This window comes from Balearica regulorum, chromosome 22 (genome assembly GCF_011004875.1).
Source record: "Balearica regulorum gibbericeps isolate bBalReg1 chromosome 22, bBalReg1.pri, whole genome shotgun sequence".
In the NCBI taxonomy this organism is placed as follows: Eukaryota; Metazoa; Chordata; class Aves; order Gruiformes; family Gruidae; genus Balearica; species Balearica regulorum.
In genome coordinates, this window is record NC_046205.1 from 3,624,963 (window position 1) to 3,647,113 (window position 22,151).

The window sequence follows — 22,151 nt, forward strand, 5'->3', positions numbered from 1 at the left end:
CCCGCTTGACCACGGTGCTGAGCACGCTCTCCTCAGCATGCTCTCCTCCCATGTTTCCTGGCATGCCCTTCAGAAACGATTGGTTTTCTCTTACCGGGAGGTTTTTGGTTTGAGACCATTTAACCTCAGGATGATCATTTTACATGGGGGCTATTTATAACCTCCAGGGGCTGCTTTACTGAAAGTCTTCTGCAAATGGCTGGGGGCCAGATCCTTCTCCCATTTGCACCAGTGTCCTTGCTGTGATCTCCACCGCGGCTACAGCCTTCGCTCCCACGGAGGAAAGACTGGACTGGGCCAGAGCAAACACAGCTCCGAAGGACCCCAATTCCTCCCAGGGATAAATGCTGTCTCCTACGTGTCTGTCTGCTTCAAAGCCCAAACTCCACGTGCTGCGTTCAGGAATTTGAGGTGCCTGAATCCCCCCCTCGGTGGCCGAAGTTGTTTCTGAGCATCTCAGCTCACCGGCCTGGTTTTGCCAGAAGTGGATTAGGAAGCGTTCGTGCAAACTGCTGGGTCAGCACAACCGAGAGGCCAACTACCTCCGGCACACGAGCGGAGGGCTGCTGGGCGTAGGTGCTCGCAGGGGGAAAACCTGCCTCTCCGCCCTCGCTGGCCCCATTTTAGTTCCCGCACAGGGATGCAAGGATGCTAAAACCATTAAGGTTAAGAAGCATCCAGGTAAAGGATAACGGGGGCCGGATGAACTCCAGCCTGCCCCATTCGTCCCTCCTAACCGATATCTCGTTATGCTTTTTGCTAATCGGCTTCTCGTGTGTGTTACCTAAGAACGTGCCAAGTCGCGAGAATTACAGGCCTGTTAACTCCTGTGTTATTCTTGGCACGGGCCAGGCTCCACTTGCTTGGGTAAAAATTATGATCTTTGTGAATAAGCCGTGTGTGTGTGTGTGAGAGAGAGAGAGAGTAGGGTTGTGTTGGGGTTTTTTTGTTGTGATTGGTTATAGTCAACGTTGTGTCAAAAGGACAGGGCTGAGATTAAAGTTACTGAACTGATTCTGCTCCCAGTTACGCTGGTAAGAACCCACAGTAATTTTAAGACAGTTCCTCCAACTTGGGAACAAGGGAGCCAAGAGCAGAGCGTGCACGAACTGCCTTTTGCAGCATTCCTGGTACTTTGGATTCACTCCGCAGGAATGATTTTAGATGGCTAATTTTGTGTGTCTCCACTCCTGCTGTCACTTGACATTTGGGAATTTGGCACGGGCGGTAGCTTGCGGCCAGTTTCATTTTTTTTCTTGTTGAATTTGTGTCGTCACCTGATTCTTTGCTCCAAACGACGCTCTTTGGGTTTCTGGCACTACAGGGGGCTGGGCTAATTTAAAATACGCATCTCTTTTTCTTCCCCCCAAGAATCTCTTTCTTTATTACTCAGCCAATGAGACGAGCCTATAAAACTCTTTCTCTCTCTCCCTCTTGCTTTTTTTAACGAAAATCAAATGATAATCCTACACAAAATGCCCGGGTTCTTCTCATAAACTGTGCTAATATCAATGAAAATGCCAAGCATAAAGATTTGCATTTCAATGAGAAATAAATTAAATTTTCACTGTAATTTTGGGTTGGGAGGAGCGGGGCAGCTTTTACAATTTGGGTAACTTTCTCAAACATGTTTTTGTGCCTGAGACACCCTCTTTGCCAATGACACTGAGGTTTTCAAACATCCACGTCACTTCTGAAGATGCAACACAAAGGCTTTTGGAACTTTTCATATGAAACCTTCCAAAAGGGCCACTTTTCAGCAAAACTCAAAATGCAAACAGCTTAAATATTGTCCCTTGAATACCCACTAGTATTTCTGCTGATTTGCAAGGGAAAACACCGCTGAGATTAAAAATGCATGGAAAAGGAGCACATCTCACGTGCAGACAGGAGAAACCATCTCTCTTAATACATCCTGGTGCATCTGGCTGTGCTGAGACGTGCAGAAAGCTGGGAGCAGCAAGGCAGCTGGATATTTTCAAATGCAATGCTCGGTTTGGGGGTGAAATTCAGTTGCACGGGAATTAGCAGACTGACCTCTCTCGGGTAAGTCTGGTGGCAATTCCTACCTTTTTCCTGGCAACGAGCTACGATGCAGATTCACAGGGAATGCCCGAGGGCTCGGCTATGCTGACGGCAAATATGGGAAGAGCAAAGCCTCTGTGTGTGTGTGCGCACGCGTGCACCCATGCAGGTGTGCATATGTGTGGGGAATTATGCTGGAGTTGGGTGATGGATCACCAGACTTGGCATAAACACAATGCAACAAGATAAGAAACCATTTGGATTTACATGTAAAGTATAATACACCCTTTCTAGCTGATGCATCTATGCGGGTGCCTTCATGTCAAAAAAGCTACTGGATTCAAAGTATGTTGCTCTGATCTCCCGCGCGCTCCTGCTGAAGCTGCTCAGTTTTTCCTAAGACCTCATATCTAATGGTGCACTGAGCAAAATCACCTGGGTTTATGATTCAGGAGCCATCTGCTGATTTAATGGGTGCAAAAAGGCTTCCAGAGTCAAGAAACCCAACTAGTCCCCCGGCTTTGCCCCCAGGCAGGGCTCCTTACCCAGGGGAGAGCTGGACTCCAGCCCTAAAATACCATCTGGAGGGAAGCTTGCTTGGCCAGGACGGCTCCACTCCCTGCCTGGCCGTGTCGGGAGCACGAGGGTTTGGGGTGCGACACCAGGCTGGGGCATCCAGCCAGTTACCTTGTATTGGAGTTTGAGCCTGGGACCCAAAGTGGCTTGGGGTGCTGAGGGATCCACGGGGGTTGGGTGTTGTTGGGGTGACTCTCATGGACTGGCGCAGCCGTTCCAGATCCCCGTAGCGGTCGGTGAAGGGTTTGGCTTGATCTTCTAGCTTTTGTCTGTGCCCTGGAACATGATAAGAGAGTCTGATATCTGATCAGTTACCCTTTGGCTAGAGCACCCTGGTTACACACCAAGTCAACGCAGCCTCCGTCTTCATGGTTTGCTATTATTTGCACAGGGGTAACGTGTGGCAGCCCCGGCGGAGATCGGCACCCTGGGGGCTTTGCACAGCACACATGCACACGGGAAGACCTCACCGTTCCGGCAAACAAAGCCTGCTGAAGAAGGGACACAGACTGACCCATGCAAGAGGCCCCAGATCATCTGGCAAGTCAGTGTCTGGTCAAGGAGCAGGATGTGGGCGCCGGGGTCAGGATGCCCAGTGCCATGCCCGAGCAACCAGCCTACACCAGCCCTCACTGGCTCCGAACAAGGAGGGGAGACACATGCAAGGCAAGGTGGTGACTGGCAGGGTGGTGACTGGGGAACCAGCAAAGGAAACATGGAATTTTAAGTATTTTCTAGAGCATTTGCTCAATGCACAAAGAATAAACTCTCATCTTACTCCAGCCACCTCCCCAGCTCTGCCCACCCAACAGGGCCAGAGCCAAGCAGGAGGGCGCAGGAGGAGGGAAGGGAGCAGCCCAGCCGCGGCACCACACCTTGGCCATCTCACTTTGCTTCTTTCTGTTCCTCTTTTCCTACCCGTAAAATGGGGAGACTATTCACCTGCCTCCCCCAGGCAGGGCAGCAACTAATGAGCGTTTGTAAAGCACTCCCAGCTCCTTAGGTAGCAGCTGCTGGAACAGGGCAATAATTATTAAATTTATGCTAATTGTCCTGAGGCAAGAGGCACATGAAATACACTTGATACATAACTTTCGCATTTTACTATATTAATCATCGCCGAATGGCTTCACTCTCTCTGGGCCAGATTCCAGTCTCAGTTACACCCGCACAAAGCTGGAGGGACTCCAGAGAAGCCAGAGCTGCTTCAATTTTACATCAGCGCCGGGTTCAGACCTTGGATTCTCCTTGTTCTTTACCTGCCGCAGCCAGACGGCCGTGCAACACCCCCAGCTCTTTGCACCTGCCATGAAAGGACCTTCCCAAGGTGGCGAATGCCTTATCCCAGCATAATCGAGAGCAGAGCTCGGGGGCACTGGAGGTGTGCGGGCACGCCGGGGAGGTAGGAGAGGAGCTGGGAAGAAAAACCCTTCTGCAGCTCTTCTGAGAGCTGGGCCTTATCAGATCCAGCCCTACAGCCCAACATCCACCAAGTCAAGCTCAACTCTCAGTGGCTTTTAAGAAGAAAAGCAACACATTAAAAAGGCGAAAAACGCAGCCACCTCTTGCTCACACCCCCCCTTCCCTCCTCCCTCACATCTGCACAGCGAGAGCTCGGTGTCAATTTATAGCAAAGTCACAGAAAGTCCCCAGACTTCCCCCTCTTTAAATCTGATGTCTGATATCTTCTCATCTTGCATTTGCTTGGCTCGTTGCACTCGGGCTGCACTTGCCAGGCTGTCTGCGGAGACGTCGGATGACTTGGACGGGAGGGGAGAGCATCGACTCCAGAAGGGATCTCATGGTCCCAGCTGAGCTGCCTGCCACGGCATCGCTCCACGGGTATCCCAACAGCCAACTGCCCTCAGCCACAGTTTTTGAGGGTTTTTGACCCTCCCCTGGGAGCTCCACATCCAGGTGAGCCCCACCATCCCCCCCAAACTCTATAAACCCCAGGCTTCCGCATGAGTAAAAGTCTAAACCGAACGAAAATGCGCTGATGCCAAAGAGGAAAACTCGGTAAGGACAAAGTCTCAGCAGAAAGCAAAACCCAGCGGTATTTTGAAAATGTATTTTCCCTGCTGTGTGAAGTAAACCAAGGAAACCTCAAATCAACACCAGAAACAATCTCTGATAATCTCTGTGCCTCCCCAGACCTTGGGCATCTCTGCGTTACCCGAGGGCCTTCAGAGATGCGAGCAGCGTCTGTCACACAGTATTTGTGCTTTCCCCAAGGGGGAAAGTGTGTGCAGTGAGGTGTCTTGTTTTGGCCCACATTTCATTATTTCAGTATACTTTTGAGCACAGAAGGAGAAAAATAGGTTTTCGTTTTACCTTTAACCAGTTTTCTCAGGCAGAGCTTAGCAGAGAAGCCAAAAGGACTTCAAAGATCAAGTTCCACAGAAATTTAATGGAAATTAAACTCTCTGCCTCTACCTCAGCTGAAACCCTATCCTGCAGTAGTATCTGGCATGTGACGGAGAAAATCCTGAAAAATAAATCAAGTGATCTCTACGTTGATAATGTTTTTTAAAGATTATTCAGCCGTACGACTTAACCGAGGGCTTCATGTGGCTGCATCATGCTGCACTGTGGTTGCTCCGGTCCCCGTGCTGTCTGAACGCGGGCACGGCCCTGTGGGGTTTTTAAGCCTCAAGTAAATAGCAGTGCTGTACTTACACCCTCTGAAAGGGGCTGGTTTGTGGGAAGACCCAGCAATTACCAGCAAAAACCCCAAAAACCTAAAACTATCCTGATGAAAAGAAAGTAGAAAACTTGATGCAAATATAAGTCAAAGCAAACGCAGGGGCTCATTTAGGAGCGAAAACCCAGATGAGAGCTGTGGTGGGATCAGGACCCTTCCCAGCTCTCCTAGACCCTCTCCGGTTTGTATCCCACCCCGTCTCCACAGGTGGGTCCTTGCAGCGCTAAACCATATGAAACAAGGCAGCGAATGAGTTAAAAACCACCAACTTGGACTGCCAACCCTCTTTGGTACAAGCTGTCTCCCCAGGACTTCCTGGCGCTTGTCACTTAGAGTTAAGGACGTCAGACTTTGTCACGCAAGAGAGAATCGCTATTAATGGGTTTCTTTCATCAGAACAACCTGAGCTTTTTAATTTCTGCAGCGGTTGGCTTCATTAAAAGCCCTTCCCCATCTACCCACAGCTGTCACGGAGAGGAAACCAATGCCGTCAAGTGAACAATAGCTCATACCTTAGAGAAGAGGAAGGTGGTTTCTAGCTTAACCCAAGGACTGACTCAATGCCTCCTGAAGCCAGTGGGCAGATTTTCAATAGACTTCAAACAGCTCCAGACCTCATCCCAAGAAATCAGAGAAGTCTTAATCACCCCGACCTGTGAATTTTGGGGCTCAAAACCCACTTTTGGGTTGGAGATTTTGCACTGCATTTCCATCTGTGCTAGCACGGGCTTGCAGGTCAATATTTATGGAAACGACAGTCCTTAGTACCATAAAATGATAGCAGCTACTGACCGTAGGCACTTCTTGCTAACAGCGCAAGGGTTTTAACGCTGGATCGGGTTTCCAAATCAGTGAACTCCAATATTGAACATGACATGATGTAAACACTGACAGATCACCTACGATCCTGATGTAATAACAAGATCTGTATCAGCATATCAAACAAACGATCCCATTGAACACTTCCCAGCTGGAAGAGCCGACGTGAATTTGACACTTTAGGCCAGTAATAAGAAGCATACTGGAAGTTTTGGGTGTTTCCTTGGAATGCAGACAGCGAAACAGTGTGTGCCGCACTGGAGCTCAGGCCCTCAAAGCTGTGATTTAAAGACATGCTTTCTGCATTAAAACATTTCAAAGACCAAACAGACCCTGCTCTTCCTTCTGGGAGTGTGCAACCTAATGTGGCTTCCGAAGCTGGGACCTGGATGGGGTTTCCAGGCAGTGCGGGGAGCGTCCACAGTGTTCACCAAAAGCAGCTTATTTCTCCAGATTACTGAGATGCAGAATATCATTGATCAAAGGTAGAAAGGGGCTCCACAAACTCCACAGCTTGAGTAATACCAAAATTTCAGAGCTGGCAGATTTTATTTGAAAAAACACCCTCTGGGGGATTTGTCTGTGTTTAGATGTAGATGGGCTTACAGTTGGGAAGGACAAGGAGCTGCACAGTCTGCTCTTCGATCTCGGCAGGTTCGGATTTGGGTGTCACGTTCACCCCCGTCCCCCATCGTAGCCCCGTGCTACCAAAGGACGGGAGAGCAGATGGTGGGAAGTGGCTTGGCCTTCCCCAGGCGTCTTGCTGCGAAACGCTGGCGGCAAGCTGGAGCAAAGGAAACGCGGAGCGTTTCAGCTGGGGGGGGGGGATATTCATTAACACACACATTTGCAGATCATTTCCTAAGCTCCACTGAGGAGGAGACAAGAACCAGGAGGCGGTAGCATGGGCTGGGGCAGCAGCTCCAGCCGAGCCATCAGCAACCATAGAGCCCCCCCACTTGTCCACCTTCAAAGCAAGGCTCCAAGCATCCCACCAGCAAGCTCCCACCATCCTCCACCCAAGACTCTGCTCAAACATTATCAGCCAAACTCCACGGCTTAGCCGAGAAGGAGCTCACCAGGAGCAGCCCATGCAGCCATGCTGCACACAATGCAGTGGCTTAGTTTCTACACGTCCGTGAGGATGGACCACAAGAAAGCAATCAGCAAGTGGATAAAACTCCAGCTCAATGCGCAAAACACCTTTCAAATCCCTCTTGTAGCCCTCAAAATAGGTACTTCAGAGAGACACGCCAATCCTCTATAGAGGGTTGAATTTTTTCCCAGTCTGAGTCTCGGCTAGACTCTCAAGTCCCAGCATGTGCTCCAGAAACAAGCCACGTGTGAAACGCCTGTGTTATGGGAACAGCAGACCTGTCCCTTACAGCAGATGTTGGGGTGGGTTCATCTTTGCACACCTGTAACACAAGACATGAACATCCCTCAGGTTTTCCCTGGAAACCCACCTCCGGCTCGAGACTCGCCAGGGGAAATTCCTGGCTGAGAAGAGTTTGGTGGAGCCCATGGCCAGTGAAAGAGGGAGGGGAGGACAGTGTGGAGACGTGAACCGGGCTACCCGCAGCGCCGGCAGCTGGAAGGGACTCAAACATGACGTCTCCACGGAGGATGACGGAGATCTCCACTGAGCTCCGGTGAGCAGCAGCAGCCAACAAGTGCCAACGCTACTTCAGCCCAACTCTAAAAGTCGAAGCCCAGAAGTTCACAGGAGGGAGCAGGAGGAAAACGTTAGAAGGAACCGTCTCTTCTGCTGCCGAACAAAGTCAAGCACAGATAACTCATTATTCACATGTTTGAAGTTGGCCTGCTTACGCCATTTGGAAAGAGAATCAGTCACGGCAAGGCTTTGCTTTGGTTTCCTCTGGCTTTCCTGAGACACTACCGCTACTGTCTTTCTCCAGCTTGGAGAGAAAGGGGAGTGTGTCGCAATGCGCCTCGGCTCGCATGTCCTGGCAGAGGATTTACACTGACTTGAACAACGAAAGGAAAATAATATTTAAGGGAGTAGGGGAGAGAATTTAAAAAAAAAAAAAAAAAGAAAAAAAAGGCTGCTAATTTATAAAGCTTTTTTAGCTGGTGGTGGTCTGAGATGAATTGGCTGCCTCTAAAAGGATGAAAATAAATATCCCTCTTTTTGAAGGAAATAGGCTGGCTCCTGGCCAGCTGGCAGGAAGCACAGAGATATGTTGCATTTACAGTAGGTTTTTTACTGTCTGAAGCTACAGCAGCGGGAGAGATGTTCGTTCTAGGCAGCCTGGTATTGATTAGCTGGCTTTGCAAGCCCCAAATCTCCTCTCACTTCTGGGTTAGTCCCTTGAGTTTGCCTCTCCCCCTGCCCACCCTGCGATGGGAGGCCGTGCAAGCAGGGCATAAATCCTGTGGTGGCCTTTTATTACACCGGGAGACCCAAAACCTAAGTCCTCTGGAAGGAAAACAAAGCAGGGCATCAACTCAGATATTTAAATCAGAAATTGAGGGTAGCATTTCCAAAACCTCCTGGGATGCGAGAGCCATGGCCCGTGTTCAAATCAAAAGGAACATCACACCCAAATTTCCATGCAGCTCCAGCACAAAACCCTAAAGGACACGGGCTCCCCATTCCCAGGGTTTCAGCGGGGAGACTGAGTCTTTCTGGATTCGAAAAAGTATTTAAAGCACTATACAGCACAGGTAAAACTGGGGCCATTCCCAGCAGCAGACTGGGTAAAATTCATCAGGTTTAAGAATGTAGCCCGCTCGTGCCTCACTGAAAATCCCCGCAAGTGCTTTCCTGCATCTTTCCATCCTTAAAGATCTCTGAAAATCTGGCTCTGAGACTGCGGAGTGAATTAGGTGGGTTTTAAAAGTTTTGATCTGCAGATCTGAAACTTTCACCCCGTGTGTCACAAACTAGCAGGTCGGTGCACATCTGCGGGAAATACAGCTGCTTTTGTAACAGGGTGCAAAACCCACCAGCCTCGCTGACTTCTCTGCAGTTGCTCCCATTTCCAGGAAGGCAAAAATTCATTTATGGGCTGTGATCCAATTCTCATGAAATTAGGCAAAACCCCTGATTCAAAGATTTCAAAGCTGGGTGCTTGGGAGGAAGCAGACAGATCTCAAGTACATCCAGCTGGTATTGCCTCAGTCAAGTCTGAGATCAGATTTTCAACTGCATATATTAGCTGTCACTACGTAGATCAGTGGAGTGATGCCAATTTACAGTGAGTTAATGCCTGCTATCTAACAACTTGAAATGGGACCTGCGCCGTACCAGTATAGCTGGTTTTTCCCAGTGAATAACCTGTTCCATTAGGGCAAGCACATCAAATTCCTTTGGGTGACACTGGTTAAGGATACTCTGCCCGGGATGGGGAGGACCACTGGCTGGGTTCAGACCTGTGCAAGGAATGTGCCGTGGTGCAGCTAATGGATGAGAGACGCATCTGACGCTGCGGGGCCACGCGGCAGCCGACTGGATATAGCAGCATTTTGCCAGCCGGTCCTGCGCTCTCAGTAACACAGCTCAACCCAGATCAGACCCAAACTTTCCCAAGGTTTGAGGGTGCTGAGTGCTGGGTTTCCCCTTTGCCCTAGGACAGAGCTGGAGCCGAGCCCTGACATTTGAATGTTAATATCCCCCGATCCCAGGACTGAGCTCCAAGCTCCATCTCCAGAGACTGCCTGGTATGTCGGATAATTACAGCTCCTGCCGAGCTTTGCCAGCGCACACAACGCAACGCTGTAAGCGAGAGCCCCGGAGCAACGCTACCTGCACAGCACCCTTAATCCTCTCTGCAACGCTGCTCCTCTAAAGCCAAAAAAGCAGAGCTGTGCGCGGGCTAACCGCAGGCAGGGGGACTGCGCTGGGCTCCGCGGCTGCAGGCAGCACGGGGCTGCTGAGCCGCTGCCTGCTCCCGCACACAGTTTCGGGGTGTGCTTGGCTAGGAACCTCCGTGCGCAATAGCACGGCAGCATGGGGCTCGGCTGCTCGGCACCTTCCCGCTGCCATCGTCCTCCGTTCGAGGGCTCGGAGGATTAGATGGGCGCCGGAGCTGCTCTCCGCTCGCTGGGTCCCTCTTCTTCCCTCCCTCCTCTCTCACTATAGTGCAAAGATTCACTGGAAAGAGTAAGATAAAATAATGCAAACTCATGTCTAAGCACCTTCCGCTGCAGGATATGATTTATCTCTGGGTGATTGCCAGAGAACAGGTGACTGGTCTCTGGCAGCGGAAGAGAAGGGTCTTAGGAACTAAATTTCATCTCACTCTGAGTCAAATCTTCTTCCTCCCTCCGCCACATCATTAAAGTGATTGGTTGTGCTGATAAGCCCTTTCGAGAGGGAGAAACGAGATGTGTCCTGCCCTGACATCTGATGTGATCTTGTGGTTTTATTTGATAGTTCTGGTCCTTTAGCTGGTGTCTTCCCTGAAAAGAAACTCGCCTTTTAGCATTGACTTTTTTTTTTTCTCTTTTCCAATCCGTGACCCTTCACACTGTCCTCCTGAGCTCGCAAATCCTGCCCAAGGGAACCGGGGCCGCATTGCATTAATAATCCTGCAACATGCGGTCCCAGCTACAGCATGATAAATCCTCACCGACGACAGCCTCCGCGTACGTGCGACGCTCCCACGTCACCCGCTGCCCGCTTTACAAATGGGTAAACTGAGGCACGGGGCAAAACACCGCTCCTTTGCGAAGGAGTGAAGCTCACCAACATCCTCGCCGCAATGCTCACAAATAACTCCGTTTTAGTGTCGACGCATCCCGTCACCCAGCTCAACCTGCTCATCCCTTCGCACAGCTCTGCTCGGGCCACGCCGCTGGATCCCGCAGGAATTTATTTTGCTATTTATTCATACAGCACCTGGCACAACCCGCGTCCGGCATCAAAACACCGCTGACATCTTTCTGGAAGAAGCCTTCAATGAAACTTAATTCTCCAAACAACCCCCATCCACCAGAGGATCCTTTTGCTCCAGTTTAATCTCTTCCAAATACACCGCCAATGCCCGCTTCTCTGATTCTGATTTATTTTCAAAGCCAGAGCAGGGGCAGGTATGCCTCTTCCACCCCAGCTGAGAATCGTGCCCTGGGGTTTTCCCAAAGCTTTCAAAACCAGGAGGTGTTGCAACCAATTTCAACAAAGATTTCATTGTACGATGCGAGCAAAAATAATTTCCCTGTTCTGACTCCCAATACTGCTTCGTTTCAAAAATATTGATAATTTTGAAGTTATTATGCACCAGATGATTATAAAAGGAGAAGTGGAGTTTACTATATGTGGCAAATAATTAGAGGAGTGAATTTACTGGAGCCCATATAATTTCGGTTGCTCTATTAATACTTCTTTTGAGGCCGGGATTACAGCCTGAAGCTGCAGCACCAAAGGCCCAGGCGATGCAAACCCATCACTTCGAGCACAGCTGGGCAACCTCCGTCCCCGCTCTGCATTCCCGGGGGCACACTCCGCAAGCACCCCCCCCCCCGGCAACCGGGCATCCCCATACCTTGCCGAGGGGCGAACGGGTCTCACATGGGGCTGGGGGTCTTGCACAGCCCGGCCCTCGGAGGGCTGCCTTCCTCCCCAAGGGACTTTTATCCAAGCCCCAGAGATGAGCCCTGACTCCCCCTCGCCTCGTCTCTGCAGGATTGGACCCCGAAGGGGTTAACTGGGTAGCAGTGCCTATAAGAAATTAGAGGAGGAGGTAGTTTAACATAATTGCTTGCGATGCATGTATCAACAGCGGTCCCCGAACTGCCTCTGCAAGAAAACAATGCCCTGGACGGTCTCGGCAGATACCAAAGGGTGCAAATTTCCCCGCTGGGATCAAAACACATTAGCGATGGAAATACAAACAGAGAAACCCTCCTGCGCAGCAAGTACCGATTTGCAAGGGCTCCTGCATGAACTCGGGAGCCCCGAGCCTCGCGCCGGCGTCTCCTCATCCCTCCCTACCCCGGGGCCAGCTGCTGCCCCACCACGCGCGGGTCTCCTCCGTGCTCCGAGAGATGCGGGTTTGACCTCGAACTTTGCCTCCTGCCCGGCCGCTCGCTGCAAAGCCGCGGTTAATGGGGCGTTAGGGAGGTTTTTATGGGATCTGGCCGACGGAAGGGAGAGCGGGCGCTTCGTCGTGCCCGGCTCGAGCTGCATGATGGGGCGTGCAGTGATGGCACCGATGCCGTGCCATCCTCCCAGCCCCTTGCCCCGGCCAGCGTTTGCTTTTCATTTGTCTCCAAAGAACAAACAGGACAGGGAAGGGTGGGATGGAGCTGGACGGTCTCTGTGCAGGAGGCGCGGGGCAGCCGGGGCTCTTGGGCACTGTCTGTGCACGTACCCCATCCCAGGTGAGAAAGTGTCACTCAGGATTTCCTCCTCTTCCTCTCCGGGAAGGGGAGAGGTCTTGAGAAGTGAGAAATCTGTGTATTTTAAGCATCGTATTTGAAATTAAGAGAAATTCTAGCAAGTTTACATCGACAAATAACTGTCCAGGACGTGGCAAGGTCATTTACTTATTTAAATTATCTTGTTGGTTTGATTGAATCAGTTGTCTTTTTTCTTTTCTTATTTTTCCTTTTTCTTCACCATTTCCTTTTTTTTTTCTTTTTTCCTTTTTTTTTTTTTTTTCTAATTCCCGGACAAACTGGGAAATGTCTGTGTATTTATATCTAGCTAAGGACAAGCAGGGGAATAAAACAAAAGACCCTAATAATACCCAAAACTATCACCCCACAGGAGCACTTCAGCACTGAGCCTGCTTTTAATTACAGAAACATCTCAAGTTCAAATTTTACGCATCCCCAGAAGGAAGCCTTTTTGCCAAGACAAAGATCTAAAATCGTACAATACTGGCACGACGCAGCCCCCGTCCCGGGTCTCCAGTCGAGCTTCTGAGAAGCACAAGACCCTCTAATAATTTATTATCTCTTCTCCGAGCACTTGCCAAAGCTGTATCAGATCTCCGAGGGTAAAAGGTGCAGCAAACACGGGGTGTCACTGCCTTGGGGACACTGCAGACCGCGGGGTCCCAAAAGGACCCGTAGGAATATGGCAACAGGGGATCATTTTGTCCTTGCTCCTCTTTGGCTCCCATCCTGTAACCCCGTCCGACCCCCCCACTCCCTCTTCTTCATCCTCAGCTATTTCAGACTGTCCCTCACTGACCCGCGCCCGTGTCTGCCACTCGGTAGGTCCCGATTCCCCCACGTCCCAGGAACGGGAGAGCTACAGATTTTATTTCACCATCCAGATTCACGGAGCTGGCTACCAGAGGACCACGATGCATCGCCCCAAGCCTCCCCACAGCGCATCCGAGCCCCGCAGAGTTCTTCCAGGTCCCCGTCTCCTCTCAAAGTTACTTCCAATCATAACAAAACCATGAGACAACTTTTTTTTTTCCCCCCTCCATGTGGAGGAAGCACGGCGTGGATTTACACAACCCCCCCCTCCCCGGCAGCACAGGTCCATGCGACAAAGCATCCCGAGACGGGCTGGCCAAAATCCCACCGGGCTGGGGGGCAAATGACAGCAGCTCTGCCTTTCCCAATGTCCCTTCCGTGAAGCACAGTGTCTGGCAGGGCCAGGATGTGATGGGTGATTCCTTGGATCGGTCACTTTTCTCAAAGGTTAACGGGAACTTTTCTGCTTCGTCTTTCTCTCTCTTTTTTCCCCCAAAACAGTGCAAATGAGGGAAGCTCTAAAGAGATGTTCTTTGTTACAAGCGATTACCAAGGAGTCAGAAATCTCGCCAGAAACCATTAGACATTACAACCCAAAACTTAGCAAGGAAATAACCAACTCTGCAATATATTAAACACATAATTTTGTACTTTTGATGGCATTTAAGCCATTATGGCATGAAAATACGATACCTCTATAGGAATCAAGTCTGCACAGGGCTGCTGTACCCCAGCAAAAACAAACAGGAGCCTGGAAAGTCGCGCCACGGGGAAGCTCTCACTGCCGAAACCCCCCAAATCTGAGCCCAGTGCCAGCGAGCGCGGAGGGGCTGACTCAGCTCTTCGGCCTCACCCAGCCACGGCACGGCCTCGGCTCCGGGCAAGCTGCCTTTGCCTGCAAATAAATACATTCCCTCCGCGCTCGGGGGGTGTAGGGGAGCAGAGCTGGTTTGGGGCCGGGGGGGAGAGGGGTCAAGCCCGGTGCAGAGGCACCGACTCCGTGCGAATTCAAGCACCGAAGCTTCCCACCGCAGCCCGCGGTGAACACAAACCCCGGGTGCTCGGACTCCCACCCCGCTGCCGAAAATCTGTGGGTCAAATCGGGCGGGATGGGAGGCTCAAATTAGGGCAGCACCATCTTATAGGGGATGCCTGGTGATTTCTAGTTGTTAGCATCGTACCGGGGCCTCTACAGAGCTTATTCTGATAAATGGGGTGCAATATTGCACCTCTTTTCCCTTCCCTGAGTGAAACGAGTTTCAGTTTTGCTATTTCTAGTAGTAAATCTCAGACTCATCTACAGCCACAAAGGATGGGGAAAGTAGGGGGGGGGGGGGGTTGCTTGCCTCACTAGCGCGGTCCTGCACATCCTTTTTCTCTCTCAGCCTTAAACTGGAGTATCCGCTAGGAATAAAAAAAAAAAAAGGAAAAACCCCACAGCACAGACCCCTCAAATCTCAAGAAAAATGGTTTCAGATGCACCTTAAGTTTTAAAAAAAAAAAAAAAAAGTGAGAAAGGTTTTTTCAGGGTGGTTTGTGGACGCGTTGGGGTTCGGGGAGCCGGGGCCAGCGAGACGCTGGGCGTGGGATGAGAACCGAGATGGAGGCAGTGAGATACAGGGGTGTGGGCAGCGGTGCCGAGGTGTGTCTGGGCTGGTGGGTCCCATGCAGGACAGGGTGGTTCAGGGCGCTGCTTTTATCAGCACAGCTTTGAGATGGATAGAGAAGCCACAGCGAGGTACGTGTCATCCCCAGTAAGTGCTGATACAGCGGGGGCCACGGGCACCCTCCTCCTGCAGCCACCCCAGCACCCCACTGCTAACAGTGGCAAAGCCTCTTCAGGCTGGATTTACAGACAGGATTTTCCCCCTTTCACAGTCAAACTTTCCCCCTCCCCTTTTTTTTTTTTTTTTTGCCTTTTTTTGCCCTGTCCTTGAAGCCAAGAGCCCCCCCAATGCAGGGGATGCTCAAGGGCAGCCAGCACCCAAGTCACAGCCTTGCACCCACCAACCGCCAGCACCCTGGGGACACAGATGCCACTAACACCTTTGCACAGGCACTGACAACGGGGGTTTCCACCCTCTGCAGATCCCAAACTCTTCGTTTCCCACCTGAGAGCACGGGGCCAGGCTATGGCTCAGGCTGACATCGTGCACAGGGGGCAGGTGGGGAGGGAAGCCCTCACCCAGCTGAAGCTCTCGAAAACACGAAAGCAAAAAGCAGAGGTTCTTGGAAACTACTCAGAGCTGTGGGAGGTGAGAAGCCTTTCTACCCACCGGCTACGTGCCGTGCAAGAGGGGAACGGGTGCTGGGGTTAACCAGAGCAGCGGCCGCTGCACCGTCTCCTCCGGGGTGACAGTGCTCCTGCCATGGCCCCATCACTCCCTCCCCACGGACACGGGGGGAAGGAGCCTTCCGGCAAGGAAAGCGGCCACAGAGGGGACTTGTGCCTGTGCAGGATGGGGCCCAGCCAGAAAAACCCTGCAGGGACACGATGGAGAGGGGATATGAAATGTTCTTGCCTGGTGGGGGGGAGCCCAACAACAAGCCCCCTTCTGCTCCATGCTGCAGCATAGGGACACGCTCCTGGTGTTCACTGTGGTCCCACCGAGTGGGGAACACAATTGAAAATACCGAATCTCTGACATACACACCCAAAATGAGCAGAGCAGGGGACACCAACAACCATCACCGGCACCTCCATGAGCATTTGCACTGCTGCTGTGACCAAGAGGACAACAAGGGGGGACACACGGGGACCCTCCTGCCCCTCACTCTTCAGGTGTGGAAACCCAAGCTACAACCCTCCCTTCTTCACCCTCCATTGCATCATCCAGCCCAGGGCAGGAGAAAATTAAACTGCAATGTAAGAGCGGGGAGTTCCGCACCACTGGGCAAGGGCTGCACCCCCAACGCCTCGCTCCAGCATCCTGCTTCCCCCTCTACTTGCCTTCTTTGCTGAGGGAAGAAAACCAGCTCCATTCACCCAAACTTCCGCAGCATTAAACCTCAGAAAGCAACTTTACACTCAAAGCGGTCCAAGCCCTCCCCTTACAAGCAGAGACGGCTCCGCACATCCTTGCACCTCCTTCTCACCTCCCCAGCACGGGCACACAGGGCTCTGTGCACGCTCACAACCAGAGGGATGGCTTTTACCCCGGGCGAGCACGGCTGGGTACAGCTGTGCTTCCCCGTAAGGGTTATGGTCGGGGAATCAAGTCCTCTTGGTCACCCTTTCCTCCTGGACATGGTGGCCAGGACAGCAGGGATGGGGTGGAAATCAGAAACAAGGGGTTAAGGGCAAAGGAGATTTAGAAAGGGGGGAAGAGAGGTTAAGAAAGACTGAATGGCAGCGAGGAGAAAAAAAAAAAAGTCAAAGGGCAGGGGGGCATTTAAAGGAAAAAAAGGGAAAAAAAGGAGTTTGCACAAGAGTTCCCAGGAGATGGGCAAGGAGGGGCTGGTGCTGCAAGGAGGAGCTGAGAGGTGAGCAAAAGTGACAGCAGTGGGAGGGAAAAGGAAAGGGAAGGGAAAAGGAAGGGAAAGGGAAGGCAGCCAGCAGGTGGGTGTGATGGGGGAGGCCCTGGAGATGCTCCCATTTACCCAGGAACAGACTAAACATCCCCGTATAGCTTCCAGCTATCCATTTTTCCATGTTCTGCCTCTTGTGGATTATTTTGCAAGCAGCTGTGGATGCAAGAGAGCTTTGCGCCAGGGCTGCAGCTCGGCCGAGTCGGGCTCTTGCTAAATAAAGAGTTGCAGAGAAGGGGGGAAAAAAAAGAAGGAAATTCCACAGGAAGTTCAAATATTTTATTACTTCCTGTTTGCACAAAGTATGTCAACACTTGGCACCCGCTGCGCCATTTGTTTAGCGCTAAGGTGTCAACTTGAAAAAATGTCCTTTTTCTCTCCAGATCTAACCCAGAAGGAGCCTGGGCACAAGGAAAAAAAAATAAAAATAAAGAATCTCAGAGTAAGCGGGGCACTTGGAGGGAGCCTGTGTGATGGCTTTGCAGGGGATGCTTGGGGACTGCAGCGAAGCAGCCGAGACGGTGGCTTGGCCAAAGCCACGGCCGTTCTCAGCCCCACGCACGCCCCGGCGCTGCTCCTCGCTTTGCTGCGGGTCCTTCAACCGAGCCCGCTTGGGCATCTTCAGCCCCGCGGTCCTCCTCTCCTGGTCCCCCCCATCCAGGCTTCGTCCCCCGGCCCCGCGAGGGGCTCCGGTTGTCACCCGCTTCCCTGCGATTTCTCACTCATCTCGACTCGATTTCAAACTCCTCAGAAGTTTTTCTGGGCGCAGCTTTAGTTAAAAGAGTCGCTCAAGGGCTGAGATGAAGCGATGGGGCAGGGGTGGAAGATGAATGGGATGCTCAGAGGTGGGGCGTGGAGCCCAGCCGCGTTTGACCCAAAAACCCCACGAGAACATTTGCTGGAAGAATTTTGCCGCATCTGAGAAGATGATGCCCAGGGCTTTCCCAGGATACCAAGACAAATGGGCAATTCTTTCCACATTACGGGTGCTTTTCTGCCCGCTCACACCAGCCCCTCCCCAGCCCCGGCCACCACCGATCCTGCACAACAGGAGCCAACACACACCGTGTCCCACTCATTTGCAACACTGCAGCCAAGAAGGGGAAAAAATACATATAATTTTTACGCACATATACACACACACACGTATTTACATATATATAAGTAAAAAAAAAAGTATATATAAAGACATAAAAAATTGCAATTCCTGCTGGCAGCTCTCACCTCCCAAAGCCAAGCAGGGGAGGGCAGCGTGAGCCATCGTCTTTGGCCAAAGGTGGATATTACCGGGGCTTTACCGGCTCCGGCTGCCAGCCGGTGAGCTCCGGGGGTGCCGGCGCACCGAGGGGTGCTATGCCGGAGAGCCACCCAGTGGTAAGTTAACTGGGAAAACACCGCTGGGTTTCCACGAATGAGCCCGGATCATTTTGCAGCCACTATTTCCACACCAAGGGTTTCTGCAGAGGACTGCAGGGAGGGAAGGACTAAGGGTATTTGTTTTAATTTCAGGTTTTTTTTTTTTTTCCCTTCCATTGCAAGACCTGATTTTCATCAATGATGAATTTAATCCCCAGGGTCAAATTGGGAATTAAAATATGACCTTTACTGCCAACAAATCTATGCTCATCTGAAAAAATTAAAAACAAACAAAACAACACTACTTGGGTCTAAACTCCTTAGATTGACAATTTACGGGCTGGGGAAGAGATTGACCTTCAGGGTCCACACAAGGCAAGGACATAAACAGCAAATAAACACCACAGACCTCTTTAAGGAGCCTACACCAGCACAAACATACTGAGGTCCACAAATCAGAAAAAAAGAAAAGAAAAGAAAAAAAAAGGCAGAAAACTGCTGACCTTGCAGCCTGGGACAGCGTCCCAGGGAGGGCATCCCTCGGGCACGCCAAGCCAGAGCCAGGGCAAGCCGCTCCATCCTCCGGTTTTGCCTAATCGTGCCAAACGAAGGCACGGCCCCAACCCAAACAGCGCAGGGCGGGCATGCCTACGGCTCAGCGCCCCAGCTCCCCACCTGGCTACGAAGCTTTCGCCTCTGTATCAAGAAAATTTAAATTAAAGATCGGGAGCGATCGGCCGAGCTGTTGAAATTCAGGAGGAGCAGGTATGATTCAGTGGGGGTTTGGCGAGCGCTGGCTATGGGTGAAGTCAGAGCAAACCAAACGCTAAGAGTAGTAACTATCTCGCCTTGTATTATTATTTATGTATTCCTGATTATTATTATTATTAGAAAGGCGATCTGATGCAGCAGATAAGGGGCTGAGCCAGGAGTCAGGAGACTTGGTTTCTATTCCTGACCTGGAAGAGTTGTGAAATTTTCCCTGCCCAAACCCTGCCTGCTTTCGCCTCCCAGCCCCAGGCTGAGCCCATTCCGGGCAGCTGCGGCACCCACCACGACCCAACGTTTGCTCGCCGCAGCAGCCCCACAACAGGGACCTGCCTTGTGTTTCTGGCTTAAGAGAAAAACCGACAGCGTTGCATCGCCTGCATGCCGGCTTTGCAAAAAGCAAAAGCTCCCGTAAAGCCTCTCACGCCCCAAAATAAAAATCCAGGGGGAACAAAATCCAACAAACCCCGATGCAAATAAAAAAAACCCCCCTCGCCGAGGTAACAGCCTCCACCTGGCCTGACATCAAGGGGCCCCGATGGCCCAACGACAGCATCAACAGAAAATATTTTCTAAAGCATATTTAGAAGGATCAAACCGTTTCCCTTCAATTTGGGCACTGACAGCTTTACACGCAAAGGGAACAAACTCTGCTTTATAGTCCCCGGGGTGGTGCTGAGCGAGCAGGAAGGCAAAGCCGGAGCAAAAAGCCGGAGACGGGGGCCCTGGGGATGAGGTTCCACCGCACAGGGGGTCCCACAGAGCAAATAATACTCGTGGTAGAAGGAAACTCCTCCGGCCGACCGCACCGGAGCATTTCCCCACACTCCTGGGATCACGGAAGATGCCAAGGTGAGCTCAAACCAGCCCGACACCGAAAACCAACCCAGCGAGGTGGGTTCGCGGCCGCCTTTGCAAAGAGCCACCCTCAACCAAGAGGCACCGTCCTGCATCCAAGGGAGCCGACCCGATCAAAACAAAAAGACGTTTCTGTGGTTGAATCGTCTCTTTGGTTTTCTCGAGCAACGCAGCCCCCGGCCGCTGCCAGCCGGAGCCTTTGACAACCCAAAAGCGAAACCACCGCTAACCAAAAGGGGAAGGTGTTCACCGAGCTCTTTTGGGCTCATGCGGACAGACAGGCAAATACAAGCACAGTGCAGAAGGAACCTGCAAACATTTTTAGTGTAATAATCAGCAAGTCAGCCTCCGAAGCCGGGCACAGCACCTCCGGCTTTGTAACCCCCCCCAGAAATGCCCTGCGCACCTCCAGATTTCAGTCTTCTGTATTTTTGCTGTCTAAGCCCAAAGCATTTTCCCCGTGTCCCAACCGCCGTGAGGACTGGAGCTATAAAACCTTTCCCTCCGCCACAGGATACGGAGCAAGGTCGGAGCAAGCTAGAAGCAGGGACACAGGCCATGCTCTGCTGTGCAGAAAAAATAAAATAAAAGCAGCCAAGCCGTGCCCGCCGCAGCTCCTGGGGCTCGCTCGGCCACACCAACGCCGTCTCGTTACCTCCGCAAACGGTGCCTTGCCCCGGCTGGCTTTGCCCGGCCGCAGAGGGATCCTGGCATCCTTCGGTCACGGAGAGCTCGGCCCCCTGCAAACCTCCCCCCTCCATCCCCGCGCTTCTCGGTGGCTGCCAAATAAAACACATCACTTACTTCGTGGCTCCCGGGGTCCGTCTACAGTCACTTTAATGGCTCGGTGATAGGTAGCGACTTGGGTGGGGTTGGTGAACACAGTGATCGTCAGGGTAAAGCTTTTTCCTAAGGGGGGCGAGAAAATAATAAAAAAAAGTAAGAGAAATGAGGATATTCATGTGGGTTCAGCTCTTGTGGGAGCAAAAGGTTCCTGCTGGAGCAAGCTCAGACACAAATATCCACATCCACCGAACTCCAGCACACACAACATTTAATTTTATGAGACATTATTGCCGAGACACAAAGTTCGGCCGGCTCCCGCTGGGCTTCAGCTGGCTGCAGCAGAGAGAGGCTTGGACCCGGTTCAGAGCGGGAGCCAGGACCTTCCTGGATGGAAAAGTCACTTGCTGCCCCTCTCCCCTGCCCTGTCCCCGCATCGACCCCTCCACCCACAGCAGCATCCCAGTGCCTTCCCCCTCAGATACTTCCCCTTTTCCCATGGGAATCCAGCCCTGAAACGTGGCACTGGACGCAGGACCCCCTCCGCAAGGGACGGATTTGGGTCCTGGCACCCATGGGATGCTCCTGAGGGAGCAAGGCGGTGAGACGGCATCAGTCTGCAGGAGATGGGTGCTGCCATTTGCTGGGGAAACCTGGTGGCTTTGGCCACTACGTGGGCATGTTTGGAGGGGAGCTGCGCCAGGCTCTCGGCCGTGCAGGCACCCACGGCTCACGTACGGTGGGGCCAGGGCCAGAAGTTGGAAACTGCAAAATGGGAACTGAATCCAGCCGGCTTTGGCCACCAGAAGTGGCCACCGGACAGGTGGCCCCGCTGGCTGCGGGGACTGTGCCCCTCTCCCAGCCCACACCAAAGAGCAGGAAGCCTCTGCTCCAAGAGGGAGCTTTGAGGGATGCTTCTGAAGCACCGAGTTTGTCACCTTTTTTAAAAAAAAAAGTAATAATTTTTTAAAAAGGGTAAAGTAGTGAAAATCTCTTGGGACCTAATTTTGCAAGAACACGATAGTGACTGACCCCTTGCTCCAGCAGAACAGGTTTCCATCCGCAGCCCACAAACACTTTAAGCGTCGCGGAGCGCGTCATCACCCCTGCACCCACATGCCACCCTGACACCGACACCCCCCCCCCAGCACCCACCCCACTCCCATTCACCTCCTGCAGCCTCAGCATCCCCATCCCGGACCTCTGCCCTCTCCTTGCCCGATCCCGGCTGCCACCGCGCACTCGATGCCCAGCCGACGGGGAGGCTGCGGGAGAGCGGACACCCCCTCCCGTGGCACCCGGCGTGTAGCCTCCGCTCTCCCGCAGCCTCCCCGGGATCGGGAGTCCCTTGGGCAAAGGGGAGAGTTTGCACACGCAAGGGAGCAAACCGCTTTAACCAACCCCTCCCAAGAGCGATCGCTGTGGGATTTCAAAGGTATCGAGTATTTCAGAGGTATAAACCCCAGCAGGAATCAGGCTGGAAATGCCCGTGCAATAGCCCGTAGCTCCCTCCAGCCTTTATTTCACAAATAAATGCAGTAAGAAAACCACCTCCTTT

The 22,151-nt window shown here is 52.0% G+C and overlaps 1 protein-coding gene across 3 annotated transcripts in view; it reads right to left on the reverse strand.

Moving 5' to 3' along the window:
- RUNX3 (RUNX family transcription factor 3) overlaps window positions 1-22,151 on the reverse strand; it is a 40,132-nt gene that overhangs the window by 12,605 nt on the left and 5,376 nt on the right. For 2 of the 3 annotated variants that reach the window (XR_012838664.1, XM_075773971.1), the window contains exons 3-4: window positions 20,615-20,719; window positions 2,713-2,877 (exon numbers count right to left, since the gene is read on the reverse strand). Coding sequence is in view for 2 of the 3 variants with exons in the window: in XM_075773971.1 (XP_075630086.1) it covers window positions 2,713-2,877; window positions 20,615-20,719 (270 nt within the window). In the remaining variant the exon portion in view is untranslated. The remainder of the gene's footprint in view (window positions 1-2,712; window positions 2,878-20,614; window positions 20,720-22,151) is intronic. The other variant, XM_075773972.1, reaches the window with a different exon arrangement.